The 14,426-nt window shown below is 50.0% G+C and overlaps 2 protein-coding genes across 2 annotated transcripts; one reads left to right on the plus strand and one right to left on the minus strand.

Annotated features, from left to right (window-relative positions):
- The first annotated feature begins 470 nt into the window (after positions 1-470).
- Positions 471-6,951, plus strand: LOC131210191 (uncharacterized). Its single transcript, XM_058203401.1, has 2 exons — positions 471-1,341; positions 5,839-6,951. Exons 1-2 carry the CDS (start codon positions 1,149-1,151, stop codon positions 6,234-6,236), a joined length of 591 nt encoding a protein of 196 aa, XP_058059384.1. The 5' UTR covers positions 471-1,148; the 3' UTR covers positions 6,237-6,951.
- A 1,514-nt stretch (positions 6,952-8,465) lies between these two features.
- LOC131207040 (uncharacterized) lies at positions 8,466-9,690 on the minus strand. The gene is made up of 2 exons (XM_058199648.1): positions 9,659-9,690; positions 8,466-9,573 (listed from the first exon to the last, which is right to left on the minus strand). The coding sequence occupies exons 1-2, from the start codon at positions 9,688-9,690 to the stop codon at positions 8,466-8,468; spliced, it is 1,140 nt and encodes a 379-aa protein (XP_058055631.1).
- Positions 9,691-14,426: the final 4,736 nt, after the last annotated feature.

Below are 14,426 nucleotides of genomic sequence, written 5' to 3' on the forward strand. Positions count from 1 at the left end.
CGGAGAATCGTATCGGTTGGTCGCTATGTTAGAATTCGAATGCGGGTTTCTTGCCCTCCCCTATTGAAAGCGACGTAAAACAAACATCTAAAAACGATAATATCTCAGTAAAAACCCAACCGTCCATTTCGCTCCGTTCTCCCCTAACGTCTTGCGCAGCCCTTTCGCCGGCGTTATGTGGGCCACCGGTATGCGGAGTACAAACCACCACAAACGCAACGGTACACTGTGTCCTAAATACGCGCGCGAGTTTGTTTTCATCCGGCGCACTTTGCGTATGTGTTCGCGGGAACCGATCTTCGTATGATCGCAATGCGCGTGTGTATGTGTCCTCTGTGTCGGGGTGGGGTTGGGAGGGGGTTGGGTTCTTCTGTGATCCGCAGATGATAGCTTGCAGAGCCCATTTCCCGGCCAGCGGCCAGTAGTTGTATTCGGAAATCGGAATCGAGCACTTGGCCGTGCGCGTCGCGTAAACGCGAAACGGAGTTCACGAAGCGTGACACGGTGACAGACAAACGATCGATCGATCGCACGCACCGCGGTTTTCACAAACAACAGTGCAGCACACAAACCGATGCCGCTCTATTTTAGGATACGGGAACGGGAACGTGAACCTAAATAAAGCGGCCGCGCGCGGGTGTATGTATACAATCGGAAACATAACCCCAAGCATCGACGAGAAAAAAAAACAAATAAAATTAAACAAACCCACACGCACACTAATTATGCTGCGCGCGATTAAAACGCAAACGGACCCGGCAAAGTGTGGAGCAAATTTACGCAAGCAACCACCCAAGATATGGTTGCGCTGCAGTGAGTGAGTGAGAGTGTGGCAAGCAAGAACCAGCCAGTTCACTTCTGGTGCAGTTTGGAAGAGCTCCGGAAGATCGCTTCCTTCTTTCTATCGCCGGTGGGCTGGGCTGGGAGAAAACAGTGTCCTTGATAGAAATGTGCCGCAAAGCATACGCGCGCGCTCCACCAACGCCGTGGCCGCGTTTCCTACGCCAGGTGTCGTCGGTCGGTAATTGAAAACAAAAGGTCGTGGCGCGATCGTTGTGTTGTGGGCCGAACGGAAGTCGATCATAATTTGTGGTCCCAGTTTTGTGGGATACTCCTTCACCACCACCACCACAACGACAATCAGTGAGATGGTGCTGAACGCGACGACGAAACTGTTTCTGCTCGTGGTCGCCCTTTTCCTAACCTTCGTGGTGGGGTTCTTCGCGTACGTGCTCAGCCTGCGTCACGAGCGGGCGCGGCTGTGGAACGAGATCGAGCGACGGGGCGCCGCGCGGTACACTGAGCTGGGCGACATCAACTATTGGTACTTCGTGGTGCGTGGTAAGTCCCGGGGGGCGGTAGAGCAGAGCGCAGCAGCAACATCGTGTCACCGAGGGCGCCATATTTGTTGTTCAAGGCGATGGGGAAGACGAATGGGGGCCGCACTCACGGGAGGGGTGCCTGCTGCCACCAATACCCATCGCCGCGAGCAGTCGGAGTATGGAATTACTATCGATTACTGCACACCTTCGCTCGTTATCGTTGCCGGGGCTGATTCGCTCTTGATTTCCAGTAGGTCGCGATTGCTAAGTGATGACTAAACAATACCCATTGCTACTTGTGGTCGTGTGAGAGTGCACAAAGCGGGGACAACGACGACAACAAATTTATGATGGGGAGTTCGAATCGTTGCCGCGACACACCACCATCGAGAGGCGCAGGAAGTTGACGGAGAGTGAGGCCGCCACCTTCACACATTTCGCAGAAATATTCAAACAAAGGCCCCAACTTGGGATACACGTAATTCCACCGTGACCACCGTGCAAGTGCTGTGGTTCCGGCTTTGAGATTTGGGATTCAATGAGCCAAAAACACTGCATACACTTAATCTTACACACTGCATCCCCATTCCGGCAAGCGTTTCGGATTGGATGCTGAGTTTCCCTCCTCTTAGTGAAGCTTTTTGGGGTGGTGCGAAGTAACAAGAAACACGATCGTTTCTCTCATGTGAAAGCGCATTCGTACGATCACACTGTGTGAGCCTGCGCTCAAACATAACATTCGCGCGTGAAAAGCGTGTCGACTGGAAGTAGAAAACAATTCGTGATTCGCTTCGTTTCGTAACACTTAACCGTTTCGTTTTCTTATGCCTTTTTTCCATTCCTGCCCGCATTTGATTTTATCGCCACTGAAAAAACCGGGGAACGATTAGATATCTCGAATGCTATGTTTCGAACCGCGTAGTAAATTCCCGCAACTTTAATAAAAGACCCACATTTATCACCGATAAGCGCTGTGTACGGGCCGCTTTATCCAGCATCGTTCGTTTTCGAAGCATATCTCCCGACGTTCCACGTTCGTCTTAATCAGACAAAGGGTTGTTTATGTTTTTGGCGTTTCGTTATCCCCAGCGGATCCGGCAAGTTTCGTTCCCTTAACCTTGAGGTGTGTGAAGCGCGTTGTTTTTAAGGTCTGAAAAGATGTTAGTCCGCCTTCCCTTACCATGCCAGTGTGCCGGATGTTGCGCAATGCCGTCAGCATCCCCCATCAGCAGAGAAACTGGAACCGCCGCATCCATCGAAACTGTGGGGGGCCTTAAATGAGCGATGACTGGGCGCGACTCATACGGCAACAAACGTGCTAGTCGTAGGTTTACTACTATTGTGCCTGCGGTGGATGAGGGAGTTCCGTTATTCTCGCAGCAAAGAACCTGCGTGGCGCACTCTCTTTAACCTTTCTCCATTAGGGACCGCTTCTATTGCACTTAATCCGCATCGGAGCTACAGGATTGCTTTGAGGTGGTTAGTAAACACGATTTGCCAGGATCATGCTTTTTTAATCGTTCGGGCCCGTTGTATGGAAACCCAATGAAATCCTGTGCTTTTGACGTACAGATGGCGCTGCACGGTCCTAATTGATTTTTTTATTTTCTCAGCTCGTCGAATTCGTATAGGCAGTTTCATTTGGATAGTTTCACATAATAACTGGGTTTTAAGCAGAATCTGCGAACTTTGGTCATATTTTTACTAAATTTAATAAATTTTTACTAAATTTAATTTAAACTCTTTGCATGTGTATTGATTGTTGGACGGACTACGGCACATACCCCCGGAGTAGTTTTGCTTAATTACTTAGTGCTGATCGATAGAACTGATCGCGATAAAGAAGCTGGTAAAAGTTGGTTTTGAAGAGTAATCTTTATTACTCTTTCTACTTTGGCATATAAATTCTCGGAATCTACGCAACTAAAAACTGAAGGCTAGAAGCAGGTTTAAAATTTTTATTGGTCATAGATAACTTAAATATTGTAAGAAAATAGAACTAAAATCCTAATTTTTTTAAAGATAGGTTTATGATCGCCTTTCCCCCATAGTGCTCGGCTAGCTCTGGGGCTGCGTTGCCATCGCAACCGGTTGAATCGACACCTTCGTAGGGGAGATCCTTTTTTGATCACTCAAATTATGAACACTAATGACTTATTTCAAAACAAAAACAATGCTACGATCGTTACCTAAATCACTACGATCCTGTCTAGTGTGCGTCGAAATGATTGAGAAGTATTTGAGTTGCAGCCCCAACGAGATTTCATGACCACACCTCGCAGATCGCTCCGTCTTGAGCTTCGGGATTTAGAAGAACAAAGAATAATTTATAGTCTAACGAACCCGCCTCGAATGTTGAAAAAGTTTTGAAATCAATGACACAACATCCACACGCTGGGAGCGTGGGTCACACACGGATCCGTGAGGTAATATCCCTCTCTAATCACTCCGCTAATCTACTCTGAGCGGTCCACATAAATCAAACGGAACTCTAAGAACAAAAAAAAAATGTGAAATTTCACGCGAAGAAAAATCTCACACTACAATCACCGAACCCGATGAATGTTTTGCCTAAAGGCACCGAGTTTCGAGCCTCGCCCAGCTTCGCACGGTGAAATGGCAGTTGATCCAATTGCGGTGGACAGAGGACCCTCTCTGGTCGGTGGTAGCGAAGGCAGAGAAACCCCGGCAGATCACAAGTGCACCGGAGGCGGCGAGCCGTGATACGATCTTCGCCTGACCGCGTATGACAGGCGCAAATAATTTCCCACGGCATGATAAACAACGGACGCGGCCGGCCTGCCCCGTCTCCTGCCGGTCCGCATCTCGAAGACCGTCGTCGTTTTCGAAAGACGGATGAACCGTCGGTCAGCGAGCGTCTCTTAATTGGACCCCGCGCCGTTGGTGGACTTCTTGATACTCAATTTACCCGCAAGCGGCGGTTTCTTGGGACTGGTCTTAGGCCTTAGGGGGCCGTAAGGGTTCGCGAGTGACCAACACGGCGGCGGCCGGGGACGGGGCTGGAACCACCACAACACAACGCCGGTTGGCAGGATGTCAGCACTCGATGAGGTTCATTAGAGGGCGGCAAAACTGAGACAGAAAAAAAGACGGCGGGCGTTCGCGATGATGGCGGTTGTGAGTGATGAATGGACATGAAGCAAAATGTTTTGCACAATTTTTGCATTGCCGTCGCACGCAGGGCTTTCAAATTTTAATGTACACGGCCGACCGCGACGGGAGGCACGGGGAGAAGTAATAGACCGCGAACAGGATTAGGAATGCCGAAATGAGAATGTTATAGCAACATCGCTCTGAGTAAACGAATTCCATTTCCTCGAATTCCGTCATTACGTAGTGCCTACAACTTTTGATTATGCACGCTAACCGCTTCCGGTTCAAATGTGTGGTCCAATATGTCTAGTTGGCATACGATCACATTACGTTAGCAATCAGAATCAGAATGGTTGATCTAAAGTACAAAAATTATCGTAACGAGGTTCATGTTAAAACCTCATCATGCTAATAAATGATAAAAGTGTGCTCGACAGATGAAGTTATGTCTAAGATGTGTTCAAAGAACAATGAATATAAATAGAGCCCAGTAACTGTTATCCTCATGACTCGCCGATTCGCTTGCTCAAAGCGTTAGATCGACCCAATTTTGTGGATCAACTGATAAACCGACAACAATACGAACAACAACCTGTTAATGCGGTTGTTGACAAACAAAATAGTAAACATTGGACACCAGCGACACTTGAGCAGCGCGGACTTCTTAATAAAATGCGATTCCACCTTCATTAAACACACACCCACCTTACGCTCGATACTAACAAATCAACACGCGCATAGTCAAGGGCAGCTCACAATAGAAGGAAATAAGTCAGTGGGATTGCTTCTAGAACCGGTGCCCTTGGCATTAGCAGCGCACTGATGATGTCCATAGTACTGTGCACGGTGTCACAGCGCACAAAATGTCCTCTTCATTCAAGGGGCAATTGCAAAGACCTTTTGCATCATTCACTAGCGAGACGCGAGAGCACTGCTGCAGGGAATCAATCAACGGGCAGATGAGTGACATAAAACAAGCATAATTGACGTGCACCATATTTTACACCGATCGAAACCGGCTCTCGGTAACGTGACCGAACGGGGAGGGTGCTTGAGTTATATCTAATCCCGTCCCCCGTCGTGTTTTCGCCGTTGTGCCAGTAGATTGAGAAAACATTGGCCCTAATCGAGGGACACTTCTGATGTACGTGAAACATTGTTTCTCCATTTAAACCTGTGGGAACATTGGAATGGTATTTTTGTTATTTGAGTTCCATCGTTGCTCGCCCCACAAATATTTAGACTTGCATTTTTTTTATTAGGCTCATAAGCTGCTTTTTGCGTTCTTTTCTTTTTTAATAGTCCTTAGCATAACTGTAAAATGTCGCAACCCACCACCAGCTCCATTTCTTGTTACCAAAGTAATACTTTTTTCACATTACTTTTCCCGTTTCCTTTGCAGACATGGACAAAATACGCAACATGACCGATATCCACTACCTCGAGCGGGCCTCGCACATCGTGCCGGTGGACGACGGTTTCATACTGGTCGGCAAGGATTACGAAATTCACTACGAACGGATCCGTCCCCCGAAGTCCGCAAGCGGCATGGTGGTCCACCATCCACCGACCCACAGTCCGCCGCCCGCCTCGCCGGATGCAGAAGATTACATGCCGACGGTGGTCAAGCGGAAGCTGTACGCTTGGGAAATAGGCAAACCGGCACCACCGGCAGCCGATGCTCCCACCGCCGTAGTTCGGACACGCTGGAAGCTGGGCGAACACCGAATCCGGAAGCCGCCCACGGGAAACACAGTCCTGCCATTCAACGACATCGACGAGGGGCGCAATGAGCAGTAACAGAGAGCACGCGTGATATGCGGGAGACGTGTTGTGTGATCACCAAAAATCTGTCCAACATCGGGTGGCGAAGCATTTACTTTCGCTCCGTGGAAAAAGCACTGATAGTATGCGACTTCCGAGGGAACTGATGACATTTTAAATGGTGCTTGATTACCTGACGGACAATATATCGCGAACATATCGCGTCCCGCCAATGGCAAAGAACACTTTCCAGTGCATTGAATTGGACAAACACAACGGCTGTGAATCGATAAGCTATAGCGCAGGGTTATGGACGTTATTTTTGTTTTAAATCGAACTTTTCAAGAATTAACCCCGACGGGGTGGAAAAGACTGTAAGTAGCGACAGACATCCAGTGACAAAACATTCTTTCCGCTACCGCATCGCGAAGGGAGTTCTTTTTTCGAGCTAGCAGAGTTGTTGAAAGGTTGTGAATTGTGTGAAACAATGGAGTGGAAAATTCCCGATTGTATACGACTGTTGCCATAACTTGATCATCATCAAGTTGAGGTTCTTTGAAAGAGATCGGCGGTCATTTCAGATCCTCGTGTGAGAATGAGCATCATAAGAATTCCATCATTGCAAATGAACTTACAGACTTACACAGTCCACATCGATTCATTGATTGTTTCTATACGTATTCGTTTTATATACTGTTTAATTGAACTTCCTTAAAAAAAAAAAGTTTTGCATCAACGGAGTAAGATATGTGCCGAGTTCGTAAGTTAATAAACTATTGCTATGTTGTTGAGCTTAATTATAATGAATAAATATTTGTTTCTGTCCCGAGGAAAGTTTAAGGTCACACGCGGCAAATGGCACGCGTCGCGCGCGGATATCCGAAACCATCAACCATCACATTGAGAAAAATAGAAATATCATCCCACAATTGATGATGGTTCCCTTTTAGGGTGTCAACGACATTAACAGGGTCACCCCGTTTGGGTGGGCTCTGACAAGTGGAAGTAACCGGAAAACGCAGTACCGGGTCGGGTGTGGGGTTCCATTTAGCGGCACTGAGGTCTCGGGTGCGACACCCAAAACATCGCGACGGTGCACGGTGCGCATCTCCGTTGCATTCCGCTCGTTGTCGTGGTTGGCAATGGGTGGGTAGGCGTCTGCTAATGGATCGGCAGGCCAAAGGGCACCCGAGAGAGGCCACTCACGGGTGGCGGAACATTAATCATGTGCTCAGTTGGACCGCCAAATGCGCAACGGTTCCCTTCGCGCGGACCTCAGATCCCGCAGAGAAGTGATCGTTGAAAGGACGATTAATGTGAGGGAAGAAGAACTACCCCCGATGTGTTTACTTTTTGCCAACCGAGTGTCACGGAAAATAGTGAAACATTGTCCACACTGTAGGTGGGTCACAAATAAATGCAAAAAGGAACATCGTAAAGCCCTTTGCTTGTTGAGTTAGATTTTTGTTCTTTTATATTGTTTACACCTAAACTAACTTATTCATATGACTTAAGGATCAACTTATTATATTTGCACGTCAACGGCCTGGGCTCCCTCTGGACTGTGCCACCGGACCTTCCACCGGAAAAGGAAGCCTTCCCATCTAACAGGCCTTACCCTACAGCTGCCTTCGTTGGCCTACCAAGCAGCTTCCCCCTTCAACGATCGAAACGGATCTTCGTGTGTTACGTGCAAAGACAGACTGATGAATGATGAATTTATGATAATGTCGCGTAAGCTGATCTGCGCAATTGGGTCGCGCGGCACGATCGGTCGGTGCAAGGTGCATTTTTCACCAGCGGTCTCTTAGCACCTCATCATCTCGCGCACCGTGGGCGGGTTTCGTTCGCGGACTTTCGCGTGCCGACCGATGTCAAAACCATGCCGGGGTCACGCCGCCCGCTTCACAGGCCGCGGCGTTACATCAATTACCACGAAGCGTAAGGACCCGCCGGGATGATCACCGTAGCCGAAAGTTGTTTGCACAAACAATCGACACCATAAAGACCACTGTAAATACACACAGTTCTAGGTGCCTGTAGATGGTGATTACAATTTGTCTGTCACTGTCCGACTTTGCGAGGTCCCCGATGAGGTGTTTTTCTTCTCACGGGTGCTATTTATTGGCCCCCCCCTGTTTGAAATGGTGTCGGGACCGAGCTGCGGTTTGAAGGTAACGCCACCTCACCACAGTGGCCCACATTTTATACGCTGCACATCCACTCCAGAGGGCCATATTTCACTCTCTCTTTCTCTCTCTCCCCCTAGAATGGATCAAGGGCCCTGGCAGGGCCCGCCACCAGGTCGAACTGCTCCATCAGGGTCGTCAGGTTGGCGCGCAGCTGTTCGATTTCCATCCGCTGCCGCTGGATGGTGCGCTGCTGCAGAAAGATGCGCTCTTTGAGGTGTCGAATTTCCTGCCCCGGTGACGGCGTTGGCGACGGCGGTCCGCCCATGCCATTACCGTTGCTGCGTGGCGTGATTCCGGTGGTGGTGTTGTCACTGTCGGTTCCCTCGGCATCGGCATCATCGGCCACGGCGTCGCACATCCGCCGATCGATCAGATGCACGATGGACCGGTTGGCGAAGATTCGCAGCGCTTCACGGTACGACCGACAGTCTAGGGCGTTGGCCGATGCGTCGAAGATGCGAAGCCGCGGGAAGCGTGCCACGATCGAGCCGCTATCGAGCGCGGTGAGCAGATTGTCCCGCACGCCCAGGTTCACCAGCAGCGGAAAGTGCCACCGGGGCAGGGGCAACGTGGTGATAAAGTTCCCACCGAGATCGAGGTGTGTCAGGGCGGGCAGTTGGACCACCGTTTGCTGCGGGAGCGCCGGAATCAGCGTTTTGATGTGATTGCCGCACAGGATCAGCTGGCGCAGGTTGGTCATCGTGGCGAACGTATCGAGCGGGACGGCCTCGAGCTGATTGTCGCAGAGATTAAGCTCGAGCAGCTGCGTCAGGTGCTCGAACCGGGACACGGTGCGCAGTTTGTTCATCTGCACGCGCAGATAGCGCAGCGTGTAGCGTGTCCGGCGATCGATCTCGATCGTGCGCAGACCGTTGTCGCGCAGGTACAGCTGATCGACCGTGCTCGGCATCGTGAGGTGCTCGATGTGGGTCCCGCGGGCAAACAGCCGCAGGACGCCCGCCCTGAACAGCTGATTGTTGAAGGCGTGCGAGAAGTTCCCGATCGTACCGTGGACGAAACCGAGCTGGCGCTCCCGGGGAAACATCGACGACGGAATGTCGGCTTCCATGTGGATCGTGACGTTGTGCAGCTGGCACCAGGATTGGAAGTAGTTGTCGCAGGTGTACTGTCGCACGACGGCCCCGGTCGTGAGCCTTGAGGCAGCTATCATCGCGCCCAACCTACAAAAAAAAAACAGAGCAGCGTTGAGGGAGCACTAGAATCAGGACGATCGAACGATCGTAAGAAAATACTAAGAATACTTACAGCGTACAGAAGAAGGTTGGAACCGAAATCATTTCGATTGCATTGAAGGAACTCAGGGAACCTGCAACAACGGCCACCTCTACACTCGTTTGCGCACGTAGTCAACTTCCGCACTGACACCGGGACGATTCTAGCGCAAACCGACAGCGGCGGCTACCGTAGATTCCATCGATGCTCATCACCATTATTTCTTCGCTTTGCCAATCACCGTTTAAGGATCATTCCATCACACCCGGCCCCGACGATGCTCGGCCGTTTCCGGCACCCGATAGTGATGGGCCCTTTGAAGGCTACTACAGGCGGCCCGTCTAGTAACGCGACCGGGTGTGATCCAAGTACGTCGAGCGTCCACTAACTGCAACGACTAAGTGAGCGCGCCCGTCACGGTTGGTTCCAAAAACGCGCCACTACTGCCGTACTGGGTGGCCCCCGAGAGCCACAGGGACTAGCCACGATGGAGGGGTTGTTTCAAGGTGCATTTTAAGAGCCGCCAAAGCGATGCAGAACCTCCGGCCTGGGGGTTGCTGTTCCCTTTCCAGTGCGGGTCCCCGCCCGAGTGCGAATTATGCACCGGCGAATTGTGCTCTACGCTGCTGAGAAGCCAATCCGACTTCGGCGGGAAAGAATGCAGTCGCAACACGGCACAACTTCGACGATCACGACTTTTGCGCGGGCCCCAGATCTCGCGGGTCTTAGATCGGCGCCTAACCTTCGCCCATAAATCAGCGACGAGCTACGCGATCGTGCGGCGGAAAGAGAAAACAGTTGGGAACCCGAAGGGAGACCGAGCGTCAGATACCAACGGTGTGGGCTAGATCAGACAGCGAGGCGGACAACTATTGGCAGCTCGGAGGGGCAGCTTTGTTTTTGGCCAGCTGGGACCGCCGGTGGATTATGTTTCCGACCCCGAAACAAACCCCAAATTATGCTGTTGCCAGCGGGCTGATGTGCGCTGCTTTTGTTGGATAAAATTATCTGGCACCGCGAGTCGCCCACCATTATGTTCGGGGGCTTAAAATGCAATGGAACGCCGCCCGCCGAAATTGAATATTTTCATTTTTGTTTGAGAGTGAGGCATACTAATGTTTCGATTGTTTGCAGCGCCATCGACGTAATTCGCGCCGCGAAGCACCGGCAGTTGATGATGATTGGCAGAGAAAACCACAAACCATTGCTCAATCTGTGATAGGAATTTACAAAAAAAAGGGGTCATAGTGCGTCATACATAAATCATAAAAATTTGCCCCAAAATGTCGCCACCAGGTGCGCTGATGCCGGCGGCTAGGACGTACCATGATATCCGTTTTTTTTCGAGATCGTTTGCATTTTATTTCCAAAATTCAAAAATTCATACCTAACCGAGATCGTTTATTTATTGTTTGTTCTTTTTGTTTATTTCGATTATATTAAAATAAGCGTGCAAATGTTGAATATTGTTGTATCTTGCTAAGGTAGCGCGTGGCTCAAATCAATCTACAAGATTAACATTGACACCGCCGGGTGGCGTGCGCGCTCTTGTACCACCAAATTCCACGTAAAAGAACTCTACACAAACTAATGGCGGTATGGCGGCACATTGGTGTAGAAAATACCAAACCCTCGCCCCCCAAAAATTGTCTGATGGCGATAAAAATAACGAAACGCTCGAAACGATACTCTCCTTCGATACTCTTCGCTCTGTTCCGATCGGTTCCTCGCACAACGGAATACATTGCCGCTTACGGCGAAGCACATTTCGAAACATCATTAAACAAAATCAGCGATGAACACATCGCTCCCAGGATGCCCGAACCATTTTACACGACACGGTCTGCCCTCGGAGCGTGGTACATTGATAAGTGGTAATTTGTAGGCGGCGAGTGACAACGAGGACGGAACACGCGGAGTGTGCCTGGTGACCACCGAGCGAACTACGGGGCCATGTCATTCAGACATTTTCGCGCCCCGAAATATTCCGTATACGCCGACGAACTGGTGGAAAACTAGGTGAAGCCAACGGTCGGCGATGCACCGCACTCTGGTGTAGTGCCTGAGAGGGACCACCACCAGAGCGACAATGTTGGCGTGCGGTGAAATGGACACGGCAAGTAAGTAACTGTGTGTTTACAAAAATCAGGAAGTCCCCTGCCGCGCGAACGAATGATTGATGAACTGCGGCCACGCTGGTGCCACCACCGTGGTCCGAGTATACATCCTCCAGCCTGGGACACGGACACGCCGACACAGTCACAGACTCCTTGCAAAAAAAACGAGGCAGATGGTGATGGCCGACCATTTGGCTAATTTTAGGATATGCCCGGACACGACACAACGTGCAGATGGCACCACGTGAAACATGATCAGGTGCGATGCGCTGATGGGCAGTGACGATCACCGGCCGGGTTGGGCGGGTCGACATGTGAACTTAATTAGTGCATTCGGGTCAGACTCGGGCTGGGCAGAGTGTGGGGCCGTGCAAGACAGTTATTCCCCAAAGTACAAATTTGCGCTTCATTTAACCTGGTACAGCGCAGGGTTGGCCCTTGGATTCCAACTTGTTTTGGGTGGTGATCCTAGTGGCAGCGATCACGAGAGCAAAGACCGGGCACCGGACTTGAAAGAACGTAATCTGAGAATCCGAGTGCCGAGAATCCGAGTTGTGTTCGGTGCCATTTATGCCATTATTGGGAATTTACCAGAGGAAGAGATTTCTTGCCAACAGTGCTGCTCCAACTCACAGGTTCCAATTTTCAGGAGCTGCTGCTCTAACTCACCCGCCGCCTTATTCTTATTGTATCACTATAGAGACTTTGAGCGTAGAGCTTAGTTGGCTGTTGTGGTCGGTACTTGATGTTGTTACTGGTGTGTAGAAGTATCGGAAAGTATTTAGATGTGAGTGTATAATCCGGTTCTTCTGAGGAAATTTACGCTCTTGGTTAGTGTGGTTGAAGAGTACTTGGGATATGTCTTGGTTTATTTTACAAATTGATCGTTCTGAGAAGTAGATATAGCAGTCCAGAAGTAGGTGGGCTACGGTAATGTTGACTCCACAGAACTGATATAAAGGCTTGCTGGAGTTGCCTATTAGATGTGAGTGTGTTAGTCTAGTGTCTCCTATCCTCAGCCGAGATAGGACATTTTGATGTTGGCTGGAGGTGTTGTCCATCCAGGGGAGGATGGAGATTTTAATGTATCTGAGGGAGCAGAGGTTTTTATTCCATTCATGTTCCCAGTGGTTGGCAATGTTTTCGTTATTCTAGAGGCATCCCTTCGAGAGGGTGCTATTTGCATTGGATCGGTTAGAAGTCTGGCTTGATTAACGAGGTTGTCGGCTGTTGAATTTCCTTGGATTCCGGAGTGACCAGGGATCCAGCAGAGGGTCGTGTTTTGTGACAGGGTGTTTTCTAAGTATTGTGTAAAGGTGTCTGTTATGGGTCCCTTTTCCACATCCTGTACGACTCTTGCGTAGTTAGTGAAGATAATGTTCAACTGATCCCCGCTCGTGTACCTCTCAGCTGCAATACTGAGGGCTATTGCTTCGGCTGTAGAAATGAAAGTGTGTTCAGGAAGTTGGATTGCGCGATCCACTGTGTCTGAGTGGATACCACAATGATGTAGATGTGTTTGTGGTTGTGATATTTTATACAGATTAGGATTTGGGTAGATTTGATGCTGATATTTTTCTTTTGGGATGAGGATTTCCAAAGTCCAGTCTATTTGTAGTGCCCTCGTTCCAAGTCATAGGAGTTCTTATGTTTCGGGGAGTTTTTGCTTTGTTAGGGAGAAGAGTGGTTTGTTTGTTCTTTTGATGAGGTTGGTGTGTTTATAACCTTTTCCTATGAGTCTGCTGAGTCTGTTAGTTTTTTTAGATGGACCAGGTCGAAGGGTAGTAGTCCCATCTCACATAGGGCGGAGTCAGTCACCCGCCGTCTGTCACGCGATTTGACAGCCCAAAAAAGAGCATTCCGTCGCGACCAACTGAGCCGTAAAAGTGATCATAACTTATGCGATGAGATGGGAATTGGCAATCGATCGTGACTCGTCGGGCTCGGGTCGAACTACGCCGTGTGCTGTGTATGGCGTACGATCGTCGGGGCGTGCGACACCCGCGGCTTCACATTTGAGATGCAATTCCCGCCAATCACCGCCCGCCGCGTTTTGCCCCAAAAACAGGTGGTGCTATATCGGCGATGGTCTCCGGGGGTTGGAATTCCGCCGTAAAATATCACCGAAAAAACAACATGACATCGGTACAACGAATCAGTAGTTCACTAATGAGCAGTAGCAGCACCACCGAGAGCCAGGCCTCCTGAAGGGAGGTCTACGACGCGACGCGAGGTGGTGGTTTGGCGATCGTGCTTAGAGAACACGGTACATGAATTTAAATTTAACGACCAATCTTCGTGGCCGGCCTTGCGGGGAACGCCGGACGCCGGACGCAGGACTTGCGGTTTTTTTGCACTGGAGCAGCCGCCGACAGCAGCCGAGAGGCGCCATTTGTCTTGGGCCATTTTCCACTCACTCGCGGAACGGCGCCTCTACGGCGATCGGTCGGTCGGGGATGCACTTTTCCGCAGTGGCATTAAGTTGTCGTGTGAATCTTTTTGGAACAAGGCGCACTCCGCCGCCAGGCGGCTGTAATGAAGCAATTTCCGTGCCCGTTGCGCTGCGGAGAGGAGGTTTGATATTAATTTCCCCCCACGCCAAAGGAACATTAGGGAAATGATCTATCGATCGTACGTACTAATGGGCGGCAGCTTCCGAGTAGATCCAAGCGACATTTTAATGG

This window comes from Anopheles bellator, chromosome 2, assembly GCF_943735745.2.
Source record: "Anopheles bellator chromosome 2, idAnoBellAS_SP24_06.2, whole genome shotgun sequence".
Lineage (NCBI taxonomy): Eukaryota > Metazoa > Arthropoda > Insecta > Diptera > Culicidae > Anopheles > Anopheles bellator.

Bases quoted from the DNA above. Each gene is read 5' to 3' on its own strand.
- LOC131207040 (XM_058199648.1), bottom strand. From the start codon at position 9,690: ATGATTTCGGTTCCAACCTTCTTCTGTACGCT. The intron at 9,574-9,658 runs GTAAGTATTCTT...TTTTTTTTGTAG, and splicing joins CCAACCTTCTTCTGTACGCT to GTTGGGCGCGATGATAGCTG.
- LOC131210191 (XM_058203401.1), top strand. From the start codon at position 1,149: ATGGTGCTGAACGCGACGACGAAACTGTTTCTGCTCGTGGTCGCCCTT. The intron at 1,342-5,838 runs GTAAGTCCCGGG...TTTCCTTTGCAG, and splicing joins TTGGTACTTCGTGGTGCGTG to ACATGGACAAAATACGCAAC.